A 22,030-nucleotide genomic window follows, 5' to 3' on the forward strand; every position below is an offset into this window, starting at 1 on the left:
ATTGTATATGAAACAGCGGTAAGGTAACAAAGCCTATGTTCTTTTGGTAAAAATAGTGTGGAAGAAAATAATAATAGTAAATATAGCTGCAAAGCAGCGATAACGGGTTTTCTGCACAGTCTTAGAATCCTGTTCAACGGTGGATTTCGACAAAGCATTTGATAAGGCTCAACATCGGCCATTACTAAAGAGGCTATTAGGAAACAGTATCAATGATAGGTCGTTTAAATGGCTCAGCAGTTATCTCTGAACGGAAACTTGTAACCGAAATCAACGGAACGCCTCCTCTTGGAATGAGACGGTCTAACTAGTGGAGTCACGCAAGGTAGTATCCTAAGTCGTCTTCTGTTTAATGTCCTGACAAATGACATACACAGTAATCCAAAATATACCAGACCGAGTAAATTTCCAAAACGACCTTAACACACTGTTCGACCAAAAAACTTAATGTTCCGACAAAACCACGGGGACAAAACCAAAATTATGAATTGTCGCGGGTGACAAAACCAAAATATTGAATTGTCACGGGCGACAAAACAAAAATAATGAATTGTTGCGGGCGATAAAACCAAAATAATGAATTGTCGCGGGCGATAAAACCACAATAATAAATTGTCGCGGGCGTTAAAACCAAAATATTGAATTGTCGCGGCGATAAAACCAAAATAATGAATTGTCGCGGACGACAAAAACAAAATATTGAATTGTTGCGTGCGACAAAACCAGAATAATGAATTGTCGCGGGAGACAAAACCAAACTAGGGGTCCAGGGACACCATGCTCACTTGGGAAGTGTTTCAAATGCTCAACAATCTAACAATTTCAATACATAACGCCCTCTAGTGACCATATACAAAAACCAATGACCTTGAAACCCACCACAATCATAGAACATTTGAGCAGCTATGATTTTGTAATTGATTGTGATGACAAAAAATGCCTCGTTACCAATTTAATATGGAAATACTAAGTTATTCTACTATTCAACGCCCCTGGTGACCATATGCAAAATCCAATGACCTTAAAACTCACCACAATCGTAGTACATGTCATGAAATACAGCTTTGCAATTGATCATAGTAACAAAATATGCCTAGGTACCAATCTAATAAGGAAATACTAAGCCATTCTACTATTCAACGCCCCCTGGTGACTATATGGAATAACTAATGTCCTTAAAAACTCACCACAATCATAGATGATGTCATGATCTACAACTTTGCAATGGATCATGGTAACAAAATATGCCTAGGTACCAATCTAATAAGGAAATACTAAGCCATTCTACTATTCAACGCCCCCTGGTGACTATATGGAATAACTAATGTACTTAAAAACTCACCACAATCATAGACGATGTCATGAACTACAACTTCGCAATTGATCATGGTAACAAAATATGCCTTGGTACAAATATAATATAGCAATACTAAGTTATTGTATTATTCAACGCCCCCTGATGGCCACATACTAAAACCAAAGACCTTGAAACTCACCAAAATCATAGAACACGTTATGGGCTACATCTTTCCAATTGAATATAGTAACACAATATGCTTAGGTATCAATTTAATGTGGAAAAACTTTTTCCCACCTACGAATGAGTACTGATGACACCAAGATGGCCGTCAATTGCGTCATAATAGGCTGATCAAAAATACCTGTCCCAGGTATAAAAAATCCCTCTCTAAAGAATACCCATCAGCAATTGCAATGAGAAATGGCAAACCAGTAGGAAGCTACAGGACCTAGAATTCTGGCCAAAATTTACATTTTTGGGCACTAAAAAGGTCATAGGACGGCTATCTTGAGTCAGATCGACCCAATTTTATTATGCTGATGGGCCTTTGGTAGATTCAAATATAAACGAAAGATCAAGGTAATTGATCGAAGCGTCTTCAAAATTTTCGAAAATGTTTAAAAAGTGCTGATTTTGGCAAACAACAATGGCTGCCAGTCGGCCATCTTGAATCTGACAGGGCCAGTTTTTGGGCTGACGATGTGTCTAGGGTAGATACATGTATAAACCAAATATCAAGACATTACCTTGAAGCGTCTTCAAAACTTCCCAAAATAACTGGATTCCGTCTATGGACGGACGGAGGGACGAAAAGTGAACACAATAGCCCGCTGGGACTAAAGCCCCAAGTGGACTGAAAAAGAATTGTCACGGGCGACAATACCAAACTAATGAATTGTCGCGGGTGATAAAACCAAAATATTGAATTGTCGCGGGCGACAAAACCAAACTAATGAATTGTCGCGGGCGATAAAACCAAACTAATGAATTGTCGCGGGCGATAAAACCAAAATATTGAATTGTCGCGGGCAATAAAACCAAAATAATGAATTGTCATGTGCGATAAAACCAAAATAATGAATTGTCGCGGGCGACAAAACCAAAATAATGAATTGTCGTGGGCGATAAAACCAAAATAATGAATTGTCTCGGGCGACAAAACCAAAATAATGAATTGTCGCAGACGATAAAAACAAAATATTGAATTGTCGCGGGCGATAAAACCAAAATAATGAATTGTCGCGGGCGACAAAACCAAAAAGAAGAATTGTCGTGGGCGACAAAACCAAAATAATGAATTGTCGCTGGAGATAAAACCAAAGTAATGAATTGTCGTGGGCGATAAAACCAAAATATTGATTGTCGCGGGCGACAAAACCAAACTAATGAATTGTCGTGGGCGACAAAACCAAAAAAAGAATTGTCGGGGCGACAAAACCAAAATAATGAATTGTCGCGGACGACAAAACCAAAATGGTGAATTGTCCAGGCGACAAAACCAAAATAATGAATTGTCGCCGGCGATAAAACCAAAATAATGAATTGTCGCGGGCGACAAAACCAAAATATTGAATTGTCTCGGGCGACAAAACCAAACTACTGAATTGTCGCAGGCGACAAAACCAAAAAAAGAATTGTCGAGGCGACAAAACCAAAGTAATGAATTGTCGTGGGCGATAAAACCGAAATATTGATTGTCGCAGGCGACAAAACCAAAGTAATGAATTGTCGCGGCGACAAAACCAAAAAAAGAATTGTCGGGGCGACAAAACCAAAATAATGAATTGTCGCAGCAGAAAAACAAAAATCTTGAATTGTCCAGGCGACAAAACCAAACTAATGAATTGTTGCGGGCGATAAAACCAAAATAATGAATTGTCGCGGGCGATAAAACCAAAATAATGAATTGTCGCGGGCGATAAAACCAAAATAATGAATTATCGCGGGCGATAAAACCAAAATAATGAATTGTCGCGGGCGACGAAACCAAACTAGGGGTCCAGGGACACCATGCTCACTTAAGAAGTGGTTTCAAATGCTCAACAATCTAACAATTTCAATACATAACGCCCTCTAGTGACCATATACAAAAACCAATGACCTTGAAACCCACCACAATCATAGAACATGTGAGCAGCTATGATTTTGTAATCGATTGTGATAACAAAATATGCCTCGTTACCAATTTAATATGGAAATACTAAATTATTCTACTGTTCAACGCCCCCTGGTGACCATATGCAAAACCCAATGACCTTAAAACTCACCCCAATCGTAGTACATGAAATACAACTTTGCAATTGATCATAGTAACAAAATATGCCTAGGTACCAATCTAATAAGGAAATGCTAAGCCATTCTACTATTCAACGCCCCCTGGTGACTATATGGAATAACTAATGTCCTTAAAAACTCACCACAATCATAGACGATGTCATGAACTACAACTTTGCAATTGATCATGGTAACAAAATATGCCTTGGTACCAATATAGCAATACTAAGTTATTGTATTATTCAACGCCCCCTGATGGCCACATATAAAAACCAATGACCTTGAAACTCACCAAAATCATAGAACACGTTATGGGCTACAACTTTCCAATTGAATATAGTAACACAATATGCTTAGGTATCAATTTAATGTGGAAAAACTTTTTCCCACCTACGAATGAGTACTGATGACACCAAGATGGCCGCCAATTGCCTCATAATTGGCTGATCAAAGATACCTGTCCCAGGTATAAAACATCCCTCTCTAAAGAATACCCATCAGCAATTGCAATGAGAAATGGCAAACCAGTAGGAAGCTACGTGACCTAGAATTCTGGCCAAAATTGACATTTTTGGGCACTAAAAAGGTCATAGGACGGCCATCTTGAGTCAGATCGACCCAATTTTCTTATGCTGATGGGCTTTTGGTAGATTCAAATATAAACGAAAGATCAAGGTAATTGATCAAAGCGTCTTCAAAATTTCCCACGAAAACTTCGAAAATGTTTAAAAATTGCTGATTTTGGCAAACAACAATGGCTGCCAGTCGGCCATCTTGAATCTGACAGGGCCAGTTTTTGGGCTGACGATGTGTCTAGGGTAGATACATGGATAAACCAAATATCAAGACATTACCATGAAGCGTCTTCAAAACTTCCCGAAATAACTGGATTCCGTCTATGGACGGACGGACGGACGAAAAGTGAACGCAATAGCCCGCTGGGACTAAAGTCCCAAGTGGACTGAAAAATAATTGTCGCGGGCGACAAAACCAAACTAATGAATTGTCGCTGGCGATAAAACAAAAATATTGAATTGTCGCGGGCGATAAAACCAAACTAATGAATTGTCGCTGGCGATAACACAAAAATATTGAATTGTCGCGGGCAATAAAACCAAAATAATGAATCGTCTCGGGCGACAAAAACAAAATATTGAATCGTCGCGGGCGTCAAAATCAAAATAATGAATTGTCGCGGGCGACAAAACCAAAATAATGAATTGTCGCGGGCGATAAAACCAAAATAATGAATGGTCTCGGGCGACATAACCAAAATAATGAATTGTCGCGTGCGATAAAACCAAAATATTGAATTGTCGCGGGCGACAAAACCAAAAAAAAAATTGGCACGGGCGATAATAACAAAATATAAAACCAAAATAATGAATTGTCGTGGGCGATAAAACCAAAATATTGAATTGTCGCGGGCGATAAAACCAAAATAATGAATTGTCGCGGGCGATAAAACCAAAATAATGAATTATCGCGGGCGATAAAACCAAAATATTGAATTGTCGCGGGCGATTAAACCAAAATAATGAATTGTCTCGGGCGACAAAACCAAAATAATGAATTGTCGCGGGCGATAAAACCAAAATAATGAATTGCCGCCGGCGATAAAACCAACATATTGAATTGTCGCGGGCGATAAAACAAAATTAATGAATAATCGCGGGCGACGAAACCAAAATATTGAATTGTCGCGGGCGACTAAACCAAAATATTGAATTGTTGCGGGCGACAAAACCAAAAAAGAAAATTGTCGCGGGCGACAAAACAAAAATAATGAATTGTCGCGGGCTATAAATCAAAATTAATGAATTGTCGCGGGCGATAAAACCAAAATAATGAATTGTCGTGGGCGACAAAACCAAAATGGTTAATTGTCGCGGGCGACAAAACCAAAATGGTGAATTGTCGCGGGCGACAAAACCAAAATGGTGAATTGTCGCGAGCGACAAAACTAAAATAATGAATTGTCGCGGGCGATAAAACCGTAATAATGAATTGTCGCGGGCGATAAAACCAAAATAATGAATTGTCTCAGGCGACAAAACAAAAATAATGAATTGCCGCCGGCGATAAAACCAACATATTGAATTGTCGCGGGCGATAAAACAAAAATATTGAATTGTCGCAGGCGATAAAACCAAAAAAGAAAATTGTCGCGGGCGACAAAAACAAAATATAAAACCAAAATAATGAATTGTCGCGGGTGACAAAACCAAAATAATGAATTGTCGGTGGCGATAAAACCAAAGTAATGAATTGTCGCGGGCGATAAAACCAAAATATTGAATTTTCGTGGGCGACAAAACCAAAATATTGAATTGTCGAGGGCGACAAAACCAAACTAATGAATTGTCGCGGGCGACAAAACCAAACTTATGAATTGTCGCGGGCGATAAAACCAAACTAATGAATTGTCGCGGGCGATAAAACCAAAATAATGAATTGTCTCGGGTGACAAAAACAAGATATTGAATCGTCGCGGGCGACAAAATCAAAATAATGAATTGTCGCGGGTGACAAAACCAACATATTGAATCGACGCGGGCGATAAAACCAAAATAATGAATGGTCTCGGGCGACAAAACCAAAATAATGAATTGTCGCGGGCGATAAAAACAAAATATTGAATTGTCCCGGGCGATTAAACCAAATTAATGAATTATCGCGGTCGATAAAACCAAAATATTGAATTGTCGCGGGCGATAAAACCAAAATAATGAATTATCGCGGGCGATAAAACCAGAATATTGAATTGTCGCGGGCGATAAAACCAAAATAATGAATTGTCGCGGGCGACAAAACCAAAATATTGAATTGTCGCGGGCGATAAAAACAAAATATTGAATTGTCCCGGGCGATAAAACCAAATTAATGAATTATCGCGGGCGATTAAACCAAAATATTGAATTGTCGCGGGCGATAAAACCAAAATAATGAATTGTCGCGGGCGACAAAACCAAAATATTGAATTGTCGCGGAATGATGCAATCGTGAGTTGAAATAATACCTGAACAAATCGATGCACAGACATTTACTTTATATATCTACTTGAACAATCGAGCCTACTCAGTAATATACTCAGTTTTTACGAAACCTGGAGTTTTTGTTTCAGAGAAATTTGAGTATCAGTATCCGATGCTATATACTAACGTTAACGTTAGTTATCATCGCTCCGTCATGCAAAGTTATACATTTCATGTCAACCAGTATCTAAAGGCAGCTGTACAGTGTGTACACACTATATCTGAATACGAGGCTGGAATAACAGGCTCACTTCACGTAGGTTCATGATGAGGAGAAACTCGCAGCTGATCCCCGGAACGACGATGGAGTAACACACGTCGAATCGTCGATGTTTACGGCTCGACAGTGCTTTTAAAATCTAAAGTAGTAAATGTCCAGTGTATCGGTAATATGATTTGTTGAGGAAAATGGGCTATTGTTAAAATCACTGTTTGAAGACCGCGACTGAATGTGAAGTCTGCGGCAATAAATTAGTTCATTTATACTTGAATTGATAATCGAAGTGACAGTCGGCCTGCGGGTTGATTTCGGGATGACGACTCGAAAAACATATCGCCCCATTGAATGGGGCTAAATTTTCGATGTTTACGGCCCGACAGCGCTTTTGTAACGATGATTCGTGAAAAAACACGCGGGCTATTTGTAGATCTCAGTGAGCTGAACGATATTATATGGATTGTATATGAAACAGCGGTTAGGTAACAAAGCCTATGTTCTTTTGGTAAAAATAGTGTGGAAGAAAATAATAATAATAATAATCACGCGGATATCAATAGGGTTTTCTGTGAAATAACAGAAAACCCTAATAATCACGCGGATATCAATAGGGTTTTCTGTGAAATAACAGAAAACCCTAATTACGACGATCACGGGAAACCATAACCTAGATACATGTACGACGGAACATCTGAACTATTCAAGATTCAAGTTATTGTAAAAAATTAGCTTATTTTGCAAAAAAAATAAAACATTTTATTTTATATAGAGTGTTACCTCTCCATCTCACGGTTCTTTGTCTTCAAAGCTTTGATTATTACTGTAAAAACCGGTGTATAAGTCGAGTTTTTAACCCTTGATTTTACCACTAAATCATTGAACTCGACTTATACGCCGAGTACAGTTTTCTACAGAGTATTTTCAGGTCACAAGAAATATTGATTCTACCAGACAAAAAAGACAGCGTTCATCTTCTCACTGCTATAACATTTTCAATAATTATTCATGATAAATAAAGCTATTTAATGAAAAAAACTTCATTCATTTTGACACAGCTTCATTTAAAACGATGTATTCATATATGCGGGCTCATAGCAGCGCTTAATTCATTAGGCTATATATAGGCTATATATAGAGTGTGACTCACACTACTGCATCACTGTATGGTAGTGTATTATACCTGAGTGTGTGTGTAACAGTCTATTGATTAACACACAGCAGCAATCAGGCTGACGCGCGGTGGTGTGCGTGAAGGCACACATCGATATCAAAACAAAAGAAGGGACTCGACTATAAGCCGGATATATGTTAAAATCATGAAATGTAGGTCTAAAAATCGACCTCGACTTATACGCCGCGTAGACTTATACGCCGGTTTTTAACGGTACCCCCCTCCACACCAATTTCAAATGCAAAGTTCACTGTTGTCACAGGATTGACTGGTAAGATTAACAATGCCAGACTTAATATCTCTATGAGATCTTCCTGATCAATTACTTATTGGGACCAGGTCAGCAGCCACTTCTTTGAAAGCACATTTCGCTTTCTTTCTTTTGCTTCTCAGATTATCATGTCGGTGAGCTTCTGGGCCATTGGCTTTTTAAAACAGATATTTTTGCGATCAGATTTTTGCGAAAAAGCTCATACAAATTTCAACAAGGCCCTTTCAAAACTCAGCTTCATAGAGGTTGGAGAATGGAAAATGCTCTAATGAATGATTTGTATCAATATATGCTCAGTTGCACAGTCAAAGAGCCTTTACTCTAGAAACCATGTCATTTAAATTCGCTCCGTTTGTATAGTAATAGGCTCAGCCTACGGGTGGCCTAAAAATGGTAACGCTTTAGCAAGCTACAGGTCTTGGAATTTAAGGCTGGCTCCTAAATCTGTTTAACATAGGCGGGCTCGCGACTGCAACCCCACCCCTACCGCCTCGCGCAGGCCGTATCCGGCTAAATGCCCATGCTCCACTCGGGAATATTGTAGGCTGACAGTTGCTTTCAATCACTTTTCAAGCAGGAAAGCAAATGGGAGGATCTCATACCCCGCTAGTCGGCCTAAAATGCTGGGAATTAATTGGAACGTCAACATAAGCTGGGCTGTGGTCGCGCTTGCTCCGTAGGAGCATCGCTTGTCGACGTAAGCCAGCCTTTAGCCTTTAGGCTAAAACTGACCTTTTTGGAATAAAAAATGTCACAGGACAGTTATCTTTGGTCTGATCCACCCAATTTTTTCGCATGCTGGTGGGCCTTTGGGAGATACAAATAGAAGTGAAAGATCAAGATAATTGAAGGAAGCACTTTCAAAATTTCCCCCAAAAACTCTTAAAAACAAAATATCACTTTCTAGCAATATTGGCACAAGACCAACTAGACCGTTGGCAAAGACTCCTCTATGATTGGCTTGGAGGCAGACAAGCATATAGTACGGCTATACATCAGCAGTTAAATGACTCACCACACCAGTGATTGTATATATCTGTGACGTAAATATACGTCATGCTTGGTGAGAGAAGGTCATTATTTGCAACGTAAATATATGTCACAAGTAGTAATGAAGAGGTTAAGATTTAAAATTGTATTTCAACATCGATTTCTGTTTTCAATATCGATTTCTGTGAAATCTTTAGTTGATTTGGTCTGTAGGAGGAATATTTTTATTTGCTCTACAGAAAATATCATTGACAATTGTGCAAAGTCCGGGGAAAAATAGCTTTTTCTCAAATCGGATGGATGACCTTGATATGCTAACTGGCTATGTGCTCAAACTGCAATTTCAATCAAATTTTATTCTGCAAAAAAATATCAAATCCAATTCAATTTTACTTTATTTAACAAGGTAAAACAGCAAATTCCAATTCAATTTTATTTTATTGAGCTAATTTCTGAAAATTCAATACTATTCCGCATTCAAATCAATAAGACCTAGGGAAAAGATTTATCTGAGGTATTTGTTCCTGCCAGCTCCAGTCGCTGTCTGTGCTACTTATGAAAACACAATTGAATTGTGTTAGCCTGGTATTGACTAGTCTATGAGCTGGAAGTGTATTTGGACAAACTTAACCTACAGAATGCATCATTTGTCATTTAATGAAAAGCTGACAGGCTGGCCATAGTGCCCCTTGGGGCTCTTGTTCATTGAAGTTTGCGATGGGTATTCTATGAGTAGGGATCTGTAGCATATCAGATGGGTCTTGTGAGCAGTCAAATATCACGCAGTTGGCTGCCATCTTAGTGTCATTAGTCCTCATTTGTAAGTTGGAATAAGATTTTTGAGGAAAATATCAGTTTTTAGATTCAGTATTATTAGTATAAAATGGAGTGCTGAATTCGTGTTGACCGCTATCTCCTCCGAGTGTGAAATGATTCACGGAATTTAGGGGTTTATAGGGCTATATTTGAAACTTCATAGAATAGTTACCAAGGTATCTGAGACAGAAAATTTATATAGCATGTTGTTCATAACTTTTGGGCCAACAATGTAGACATAAATAATTTGGATATAAGTGAACTTGAGGTCAAGGTCACATACTCCAAGATGGCCGCCATGAAAAAAATTCACGAAAAAGTTTCAGATAAACTGCTCTGTCTCCCAGCAAAATGCACTGATCTATTCAATTCCAACTGAAATTGTATGCCATATATCCTTACTTTATGTAGTAGAAATTTCAAAGCAATAGAACAACTAAAAAATTAATCTTTCCACTCATTTACCAACTTTTCCACCGATATGCCGGAAGGCCGGATGTAAGGGTTTCATTGGGGTATAATTTCAGGCCTTAGAAAATTGTTACCTATGTATTTGACACTGATACATTGTATACCATGGTGTTGATAACCATTGGGCTTACAAATAAGACAAATTATTTGGATATATGTGACCTTGAGGATGGATAGTTTCTGGTTCTTCATTATTGTTTTTTGTGTCCGTTGCCATGACAACCGTATCAACAGGGTCTAAAGAAATTGTCACTGATTTCATTTTCATCATCAAAATCATTGCCGGCACTATAAACCGATTTTCTGACAAAGCCTCAACATCTGAACTGCTGCTGTCATTTTCGTTGTCACTCTCAATTTGTTCACTACCAAATTCCTAGTCACCAGCATCACTGTCAGCATCATATACGAGCTGCTGAACCATTTCATCCAGCCAAATTGTTTTTTGCTGGCTGTTGCCATCTTGGTGTTTATGCAGATGGCAGCACCGGCTGATACTGATAGATATGCCCTTCTAGAAGAAGGGTTAAGTGATACCGTATCACAGACGGTACGGGTATGCTAGCTTGACAATTTGTACCGTATGCCATACGGTAGTGGTATTGTAAGGGTTAAGTTGGCTGTTATAATGGCAGCTAACTGCTTTTGAAGGCTTTTGATGAAGCCTAAATTGGGTAAATTGGCAATTTTATGCCGTTTTTGGGATTTTAGCGATGCATTATGACATCTTGATCTACTAGTTTTATTACTGATTCAACATATAAAATTCGTCAATGAGAAACATAAGAAGATATTAAATTGCCTATGATTTTTCATTTGCTGTGCTGAAAATTGCATGTCGATGCGCGGCGTAGTTACAGTATTTACTGCGGAGCTGTGATGATAGCGCCCTCGTTTTAGTAACATGTATAGCTCACCAAAATCAACACAGCCGTTAATCTTTAGATATTAATTATGCGTAAGCTCGGGATTATCTTGACGAAAAAAACGTTTGTATCGATATGCAGATGAATTTTAAACAATTTTAATTCGCATTGAAAACCCATTTCATATCGACCAATATTGTGTAGTATATAGTTGAATTCGAACACTGGAGTAGCTGCGGGTTACTCGCTACGATCCTGCCCATGCGTGGGATCCGTCTTATTGACATCTGCGTCTTTTGGACCCTAAGTTTTATGTTGAGATGGTTATGCAGAAGGGTAGCCGTGATCCGCGCGCTCTCTCATATGGCGTGGTTTATGCTGCCTCGCCGATAGAATGATACTAGGAGGGAACGTTCTCACGTACATATTGTTCATGTCGAAGTGGTGTACTGTAGTATGAGAATAGCTAGACAATTGACTAGAATATCGAACTTGATAAACCAGACCACACAGAAAGAATATGTCTAGATGTAACTTTATAAGTTCATTTCTAAACTGCCGCGTCTAAAATATTGAAAAATATCATTGAGCATGGTTTAAAAAAAGTAATGTACACAGGATACATCTCACGTGGAATTGGGGTTGCCCAGTTTTTTGTTAACACCACTAGTAGGTGTTGAATATTGAATCATATACAATTTGTCTATTCATATTGGTACCTATGCATATTTCGTAACTACAATCAATGTAGCTCATGACATCATCTATGATTGTGGTAAGTCTCAAAGGCATTGGTTTCTGAATATGGTAACCAGGGGCGTCAGTAGCGGAATAACTCCGTATTCTGGCTCAGTATATCCATATCTCCATATTATGTTGGTACCTAGGCATGTTTTGTTACCCCAATCAATTGCAAATTGTACCTTATGACATGCTCTATAATTGATGCGAGTTTCAGGGTTATTGGTATTTGTTTTGTTTATCTTTATGTTACCGTATTATATTGGCGCCCAGACATAGTTTGTTACCACAATCAGTTGCGAAATTGTACCTCATGACATGTTCTATGTTGTGGTTAGTTTCAAGGTCTAAGGTTTCAGTATAGGTTCACCAGGGGCGTTAAGTATTGAAATTGTTAAAATTGTTGAGCATGGTGTCCTTGGACCCCTAGTTGTACCGTATTTGTTCACCAGGGATGTTGAATATTGGAGTGTCAGATTGTCAAGCATTTTACCAAGTGGACAATATGTCCCTGGACCCCTAGTTTATTATTAGGAACCATCTCAAAATTTCGATAGTTACTTCTATTAGAATAACTCGCGGAAGGGGGTTGGGGTTTAAGGCCTCCCGCGGATTCATCAGGACTGCCTAACTATCGATATATTGTGGTGCAATAAAGATAACATTGAATTGAAGTGCAGTTTCAATGTATGTATATATTACACAAGCAGTAGATTAAACCGTCTGTTGGTATGTTAGATGACCTATTTGATTTTGTTTATAAAGTCTGTTAGAGTTAATAGGTTTTCCACTTGTAATTTTGCTAATTTATTTTTCAATTAAAAGTTGTGATCGAAATACACTCGTGAGAATGTCTTATCTTCATCTGTGGTCTCTCAGTAGAAAATCAATAGTTCCAACTTTGGCACGTGTCTAATCAAAGGGGGGTTAAAAGCAATTAGACAGTTATTCTAATTGACGGAACTATTGAAATTTTGGGATGCGCCTCTAGTAATCAACTTCTATTACTGTTTTTTGATCCATGACACTTTTTCCCGTTAATTATGGCCTATGAATTGGGTGTTTGTTTCCACCCATGAAACTTGTGACTGGTATTGGACATTATGAATATTCTAAACTTTATTTAAAAACTTACAATAACAGCAAGTTGGCGTCATTTGCAGCACATCTGTTTTCTTGATCAGAATGCTCAATTAACCAAAACTACATTGAGAATTCCAATTTCATATGATTAGAATATAGCTGTTCATTATGTTTTGTGTTTGGGAAGCCAGCCAAATTCTGCAATGCTACATGCTATTATAGACTTAGAACCTTTTTTTTAAGGAATCCCCAAACACATCAACATTGAATTCTGAAGGGCATGGCAAAGATATGTAGGTTGACCAGTTCTAATGGATAATGAACCTGTATGTAACGTTACACCGGTTGTTTTTCCTTTTGAAGGATTATTTGTCTATGGTGTATTGAAGCTGTGTTGATTGCAATTTAAAATTTAGTTAACTTCCACTTGCAGTAATGATGGAAATGATGAAGTAATAAATTCAATCATCATCTTGAAGTAGTGTTCATTAGAATGCAATTTTTGGTTCAAAGAATGAGAACCTAAGCTATCGTCAAGTTGCAGTCATGAAGACACGTGACAGGATCGATTTTTTTTCAGATTGCGTGATACGCCTCAATGAAATAGGTCCAGAGACGTAATTCGCTTGTCTTAAGAATATTATAGTTATCATGATAAAGATTTCTAAATAAATATTAATTTTGAAAGGATGCGTAACGAACGCCAGTTAAAACAAATCATTTCATCTACTCGCGCATAAATACACCATCAATGCTGCGCCTGTTGTAAGCGCCAGTACCCAGTACGTACAGCCTTACACACGACACCAGCCTCCACTTCAAAAGTTATGAAAAACAGGCAGGCTCAGCTGCATGCCTCATTTTATCGATGACGTCAGATGTAAACAATAACATTACCACGTGAGCAATGCAAACGGCAAACAAATTGAATTTTTTTAAGCAAACTTCTCTAATGGAATATTAATTTCTTTTTCATAATTTGCCTTTCTTTTATGTAATTTGTAATTTATACATCAGACTTTTCTTCTTCGAACCTCAGGACTTTGAAGTCCTCTTGTTACTCATATGTGTTCATTCGTGGTTATGTACGTATAAATTTAGCTTGACAACTTTCAGCTGTTAATAGGTTCCATAAACACTTTTTGGTTTTTACGACTTAAATACACTGGAGTAATGGATGTCTAGTATTATTTATTCTGTCAATGATTAGATATTCATTTTAGGAAGGAAAGGATATGGAGAGAGTGGGCTGATTCAGTTCTGGTACATATGCTATCACCAAATATATACCGCACACCAATTGAAGCTTTACAAGCTTTTAATCACTTTGATGAAGTTGGTAATTGGGAGCAAAACTTTTCAAAATTTGAACGTTTGGTTGTAATATATGTCGGAGCTGCTGCCATGTTCATCATAGGAAAAGTTTTGAAAAGAAGGTATTTGTAAAGACCAAATAATTTTCCAAAGAGGAAAATGTATTGTGTGGCCATTTGGGCTTGTCGAGCCTTTTTTTCAACTTGCGTGCATGTATTTTTTAGATACGACTTAAAAGATGATGTACGTCTTTCATTATATGAAGCTTGTAATCATTGGACGAGAGAGTTGAAGAAGCAGAGTACAAAATTTATGGGAGGCAATTTACCTAATCTAGCAGATCTGGTAAGCAGTAACGAAATCTATCGTCATAATCCTGATTAAATTCTTCATTCAGATTTTTAATATTTCTGTTATTTAGGCTGTTTATGGTGTATTAAGTTCTATAGAAGGTTGTAAAGCATTTGAAGATACATTGGAAAATACTGATATATCTCAGTGGTACTATGATACTAAGAATATTGCTGTTAATCGTACTAAATGCCCTACCGTAGGGCTACTTGATAAAAAACATGCCTGATATGCTTACATCTCAATTTTGAATTGTTGTCTGAATTCTTAGTTGAATTCCCTGAATTCTTTTGGCCCATATCCATTTCATGCTTGTCGAGTACATATCAGATTGGCATATATTTTACATTTTTGAAATGGTTAAATCCTTTTACTCTCAATAAATGTCATGAAAATGTTACGTTTTAGTAGTTATTTCAAATTTTATTCATTCCATATTGATTGATAAAAATGTCAGAATTTCACCACTCTGGCAGACTTGCCAACCATTCTGTTTATCCCAGAATGGTTAGGTAAATGAAAGTGAATTTACGGTGTTTCGTTTTTCCAGGAATGTTACCTATTTCATATAGATTCAAAATCCGGAAAATTTGTTTCCATAACATTTAAAATAGATATAATTTATTTGAGCAAAGTGAAGTCGTCATATTGTTCATTTACTTGCTTTTGCGGTAAATCATGCCAGAATAAATTTCCAATGAACTTTGGCGGAACACTGACTGCTTTGTGACCCGCTATGGTATAGTTCCATCAGGTACCGCCATTTATGTTGAATCAAAAATGGCGTTGGATGAGGATAATTCTGTCATGTCTGATGCCGAGTTTTCTTCAAATTCATCATCTCAATCTGAGCCTAGTGACACACACACGATTCTGAACTCGAGACAAAATGTAGTACAGAAGAAGGTCCCACAAAAAAAAAAATTGATTTTGATAGATGAAATTTTGATTTTTGTGTATAGTTGAGGAAACTACTTATTTTTCATGAAAATTACCAGTTTAAAGCTTGGTTCCTTAGAAATTCAGAAAATACTTAAAATTAAGATATGTGTTTCATATGTGTAAAAAAATTCTGGGTTGGCAGGTCTGCTCTGATCCCATGGCCCTATCTGTGTTGACGGACTTGTTTCTCCTTGGTTCCTGGTGAAAAGCAACTCAAGGAGCACACGTTCGAACTATATGTTTATTTCTGACTGAATCTCAAAATCTCAAATTCACATGATATGATATGTTCACGTAACGATGAAACTAGCAGTAAAGATTATGTATGGCTGACCTGACAACTTGTATTCATAACACAACATGTATATAATACATCAATACTATGGTTAGAAAAATACAGTACTGTAAGTCAGTCACCACACTGTTGTTCCTGGTTGTTTGACATATCTAATAGCAAGGAACTACACACAATCGGCCTATAAACTTGAATGTCAGTTTAGCAACAGAATTTCCTGCTACAATGTATATCATAAAATATGCTAAAATATAAAATACGAACGATTCCATTAGTTTACTATTACTAGTTTTATTATCCAGTCTAATGTGACGGAGAGTAGGCACAAGAGTGTTGGTGATAATTGGGTTAAGGTGGACGTGCAGTATAGAAGGCCAATCAGTTGTCGCTGGTACCAAATGACGTGGTACTGCCGTTGAGTTCAGAGCTCTGATGATTTCACACACATTTATCTTATTTGCTCAGGAATTAGGCCATATTGAACCCTCCTGTTTATCATATAACTTTAACGAATATATTTTATACAAAATCTCATCAGTTTACACCAAGATTAAGCCTATCATGCACAATATCTTAAAGATTTTAAATTACCCTCCAAGTTCTGAATCGCGTGATAGGCATATGGGAGGAGCTCTCTTCGCAAATGAAGCTTAGTCATCAGTATACCAGTGTAATAGTATTGCCTCTATTGTGTGTATGACAATAGAGCACAAATAAATCCTTTAAAGAAACGGATCACGATCGATTGAACACTAACAAAAGATAGTAACCACTTGCCTCCGTTTTATTCACACCGGAGAGAGAGCTTCTTCCGGTCTCCACAGTTACACTATATTGAGGCGCATGGACTCGAACACTAAACGACAGAACCGGACTATGATAAACCCGGCCCATCACACCACCCCTCCCCTTAAATTGTCGAGGCCGCGCACCGACATAATAACTGACAGATTAAAGTTTGTTCCACAAACACACGTTCTTCGTTTCACAAGCACAGTAACAAAGCGATATATATATACAACAGGTAATCCATAGTCCATAATCCAGTCTTTGTTCAAAGGCAGCAACGCACGCGCAATGAGTGCCAGGGTCAGACTAGGGGTTACCATCGGCGGCTCCCCACATCACGCAATTACGACCATCAGAAGGTAAATCGGGATGCCAGTCCCCTGTTGTCAAAGCACTCCCAGACGTGACATCCAGGTCTAGTTGCTGTTTATGGATATTCCTAAAATATACAAAAAGATACACAAAGAAAAGAGAATAATTATACATATATATATATATACATATTATTTATAGTGGGGGTAGTGGCAGCTGTGGTGGTATAGCTTAGTGGACGGGGCAACATAGGCACGAAACAAGGCAACGACCATCGGAGGGTAGGGTAAGCAACACAAAGGACCATCTACAGGTATTGGAGCTCCATAATTTGCCAAATGTTCCGCCACCGCTGTCAGTATGTGGTTCTTCACCAACTCCATAGCAGGCTTCCGATAATGTATATTGGTAAAATCTCTATCGCTTAAGTCTGGGTGGACTATTGGAATGAAACCTGCCTTGTCAGAGAAGACATTTATGCGGTGGACTTAGCCCTTATGGGGTACTTAGCCCTTAGCACACCATAGAGGGTGAAGATATCATCGGTGGCTGTTCCATAGTTCCTTGTTTGGTTCAAACCATGGTTGAACACCACCGCTCCACAGTTCACCGATATGTTTGCTAAGTACCCCAGGAGCATTGAAATGGTCTCACCGGGATGGCATATTGGGAGCAAGTCCCCACTTGGCTTGACGTCCTTAAACATTGAGTCTCCGAGCAAGAGTATCGGCTTGCCCATCGTCCTCTTCTGCATGACTTCCTGCAGTTTCGCCAGCTTCCCATCGAGGTCTTCTGGCCTCCCGCCACTCTCAGCTACCATACCCCTCAACTGTTCCGATAACTCTCTGAAGCGCTTTCGCCCAAGTGGGTGCAGTTTCCTCTTCATTGATGTCTTCAAACCTAAGATAATGGCACCTACGACCAAGTGGCCTGGCTCGAACACATTCCGCTCAGCCGATGCCACAAGCTCCTTCACGGATGGACTGTCCATGTTTGTGTCTGGCCAGAACGTACGGATAAACCGGGCTACTTCTTGTGTTAGCTTCTGCTTCATATCTTGCGTCATCCTATCGAGGCTAAAGAACGATGAAGGCAACCCGTATGGGATAGGAAAGACGGCACATATGACCATAGATAGGTAATGGCGTCTCCACTGCCAAACATCTTATTTTGGCTAAGCCGATTCATTTTGTCGCAGTTCCAAACCTCTACGCAGCCATGTGTCCTTTTTCAGGGCGATGCGCCTCCAAGTTGCCTCGAAGCAATGGCAAGGCCGCGCCTTATGGCAATGTGTCATCTCATAAGCGTATCTCTTTGGAAGCTTCAGAGTGCCCTGCGGTCGAAGCTGGCGTTGAGGTACAACGGCATCCAATGGCACATGGTCATCAACAGGCGGTCTTTGAACAGTACCATTTGCCACGGTTGCATCGGGTTCATTAGGCTCATGTGCCACCGGGGGCGGGATTCTCACTGGAACAGGTGTTGCTTTTGGCCGAACCCACACAGTGTCCTCAAGTATCGGGTTTTCTGATGATGCATCCGAGTCAGTTGACCCATCCTCTTCAGCAACGGGGAGTGATGAAGTTTTCTTCCGTTTTAACCTCCCAGTGGGTTTTATTTCCTTAGGGCAATCCTTTCTGATATCACCCTAACACAACTTCATATCATTGAAGTGTACTACCCTGGTCTTTTTCTGTCCGCTCACTGGGGATACTCTCTAATTTACCTCGGACACGCACTCAATAACAGTATACGGCCCCTTCCACTTGTGGTGGAATTTTGACGCCTCCCCCGGTTTCAGGAAATGGCTTAGCAACCAGACACGGTCACCCTCTTGGTAACCACCACGCTTGGCAAGCCTGTCATATGCCAATTGCTGGCGCCTCTGAGCAGCCTGCAGACGGTCTCTCACATGGTGATGGGCATACTCTAGGCGGTCAGTCAGGTCATGGCCGTACTTGGTTTTAAGTCCTGAAGGGTTCGGGTTCCCAACCATGATGTCGATGGGTAATACCATTTCCTCCCCAAAGGTTAGATAAAATGGTGTTTCCTGGGTTGACATCTGGATGCTGGAACGAAAAGCCATCAGGCATGCGGGCAAATGGTCATCCCAATTGGTCCCCTTATCATTAACGGCGACTGTCAGTGTTGACTTCAGTGTCTTGTTGAGGTTCATAACCTGACCATTGCCCATTGGATGGTATGCTGTCGTTCGTGCCTTATCGATGCCTAATATGGTACACATCTCAGCAAATACCCTGGATTCAAAGTTTGAACCACGATCGGAATGAATGCTCTCTGGGCAGCCGAATCTGCAAACCCATTCGTTCACCAGGATTCGGGCAACAACGTGCGCCTTCTCACTACGAATGGCCCATGCTTCTGGCCATTTAGTAAATGCGTCCTGGGCGGCGAGGATGTAAACATTTCCATGGCGAGTACAGGGTAATGGGCCCACAATGTCGACATGAAGGCGCTGACCACGCCTCCCGATACGAGTAGGGATAAGTGGGGCCTTTGAGTAATTGGAAGATATGGGTTTCATACCAGAGTACTAGAGTACTAAACACCACTCATCACCACAAGTAATTTTTTTTCCTTATAAATGGAAGAGAGTGAGTACCAGACGGAAAACAATAATGTTAATAAAAATCAATATTATTGCCCATATTGTAAAAAATACATCGATAAATCTAATAAATCTAAACATGAAAAATCTGCAAATCATATAACAAATGTAATAGATTTTGAAACTCCAGAAAATTCCAATGAAAGAAAAGAACGATTAGAAAATATGAATGTGGATGAAATAAAATGTGAAGTTTGTAATGAATTTGTAGTAAAAAGGAATTATAATAGACATCTCGAATCACAAAAACACCATCAAAATTTGAGTAATAATGTTTTAGGAAAAGATTATTTTGATGATAAACCTCAAAAAGTAAAAAAAATTACTTCAAAAACTAAATCCATTTCAAATAAACTAACATGGAAAATGTTAGAAATTATATTGATTCACTAGAAATAAAAGATACAATTGAAATTTTAGAAACATTACGTAGTAAAATTGGTCCTGCAGCTATTATATTTAGATTTTTTAAAGGTACAACAATAGAAGATTATATTAAATTTAATGAAATAATAGAAAAAATACTAGATTTGATAACAGATGTTGAATATCCAAAAATTAGTATCTCTGGGAAAGTAAGTTTTTTAAAGTCAGAAGATAAAATGGATTATAATATTCAAACACTCTCTGAAGAAATAATTTCAAAAACACAAATAAAAGAGAAGTTAGAAAAAATATTTAATGAATTCAAACGTCATATTGAAGAAAGATATTTTGAGGGTTCTGGCTTAAAATTGAATGAAATTATATTTTTAGATTTAAATGTTTATAATACAAAAAGAAATAAAACATCAAAAAGTAATGAAATGTTTAAAAATGATTCAAACTTTACAACAGAAAAGGATATTAAAGCATCATCTTATATTAAATTACCATTTACAACAAAAGCAGTAATAAATGTTCAAAATGAAGATGATAAATGTTTTCTGTGGGCAATTATTAGTTGCTTACATCCAACAGAAGATATTACACATAGTTTTAGAATAACAAATTACCGGAAATATGAAACATTATATAAAATTGATCAATATCCAGTAACTATAAAAATGATTTCCAAAATAGAAAAAGTTAATAATTTAAAAATAAATGTATTCGAATTAATGCAATTACCAAAGACAAAAGGTGAAAATATTAAAGATTATACATTGGAAGCTTTATATTTAACAGAATATTATGATGATGAAAATGCTATAGATTTGTTATATTACAAAAAAAGATGAAAATGAACATTATATGTGGTTAAAACAAATTGATTTATTCTTTAGAACAGAAAGTGATCATCATCGTAAAATTTATCTATGTAGAAAATGTTTATCTAAATTTATGACTGAGAATACATTATTAAAACATAATTCTTTATGTGATAATAAAGATTTTTGTAAATTAATAATGCCAACAGAAAAAGATTATAAATTGAAATTTACTAATCATAAATTTAAGAATATTGTTCCATTTGTAATTTATGGGGATTTTGAATCGTTGAATAAAGAATTAACTGATCAAGATAGAAAAGAAATATATAACAAAAAGCAATTATTAAAATCAATGGATAAAGGAAATGAATTAAATGAAGACACAATACAAGACCCACCAATTATAAATACAATTAAAAAAGTTCATCAAAGAGCTGCTGCTTATGGAATTTATATAAAATCAAATTATCCTGAATTATATGAAAGTCAATATATTTCTTTTAGAGGTGAAAATGTAGTTAATGATTTTTGTGACAAAATGATTGAATTAGAAAGTGATTTTGCAAAATTATTAAACAAAAATAAAAGAATAGTTATGACAAAAGAAGATGAAATTGATTTTAATTATGCAACTCATTGTTGTTATTGTGAAAAACGTTTTTATTCATTTGATAAAAAAGTTAGAGATCATGATCATTTAAATTCAAAATATCGTGGAGCTGCTCATGAAGATTGCAATTTACAAGCTAAGAAAGTTAATTTCGTACCAATATTATTTCATAATTTATCAGGCTATGATACCCATCTATTTATAAAACAATTATCGGGAAAATTGGGCGCAATTAATCAAGAAATAGAAGAATATAATGTTATGAATGGTGTAAATGTAAGAAAATATGATTTTAAACTATTAGCTAAAACATCTGAAAATTATATTTCATTTCAATTTGGTTGCATTAGATTTTTAGAT

At 37.6% G+C, this 22,030-nt stretch overlaps 1 protein-coding gene across 3 annotated transcripts in view; it reads left to right on the forward strand.

The window, feature by feature from the left end:
- LOC141908638 (prostaglandin E synthase 2-like) overlaps positions 1-15,421 on the forward strand; it is an 87,951-nt gene extending 72,530 nt beyond the window's left edge. For all 3 annotated transcript variants that reach the window (XM_074798751.1, XM_074798750.1, XM_074798752.1), the window contains exons 5-7: positions 14,459-14,671; positions 14,774-14,894; positions 14,971-15,421. In XM_074798751.1, the coding sequence (XP_074654852.1) occupies positions 14,459-14,671; positions 14,774-14,894; positions 14,971-15,129 (493 nt within the window). In that variant the 3' untranslated portion in view covers positions 15,130-15,421. The remainder of the gene's footprint in view (positions 1-14,458; positions 14,672-14,773; positions 14,895-14,970) is intronic.
- Positions 15,422-22,030: the final 6,609 nt, after the last annotated feature.

Source organism: Tubulanus polymorphus, chromosome 7, assembly GCF_964204645.1.
Source record: "Tubulanus polymorphus chromosome 7, tnTubPoly1.2, whole genome shotgun sequence".
NCBI classification, from domain to species: domain Eukaryota; kingdom Metazoa; phylum Nemertea; class Palaeonemertea; order Tubulaniformes; family Tubulanidae; genus Tubulanus; species Tubulanus polymorphus.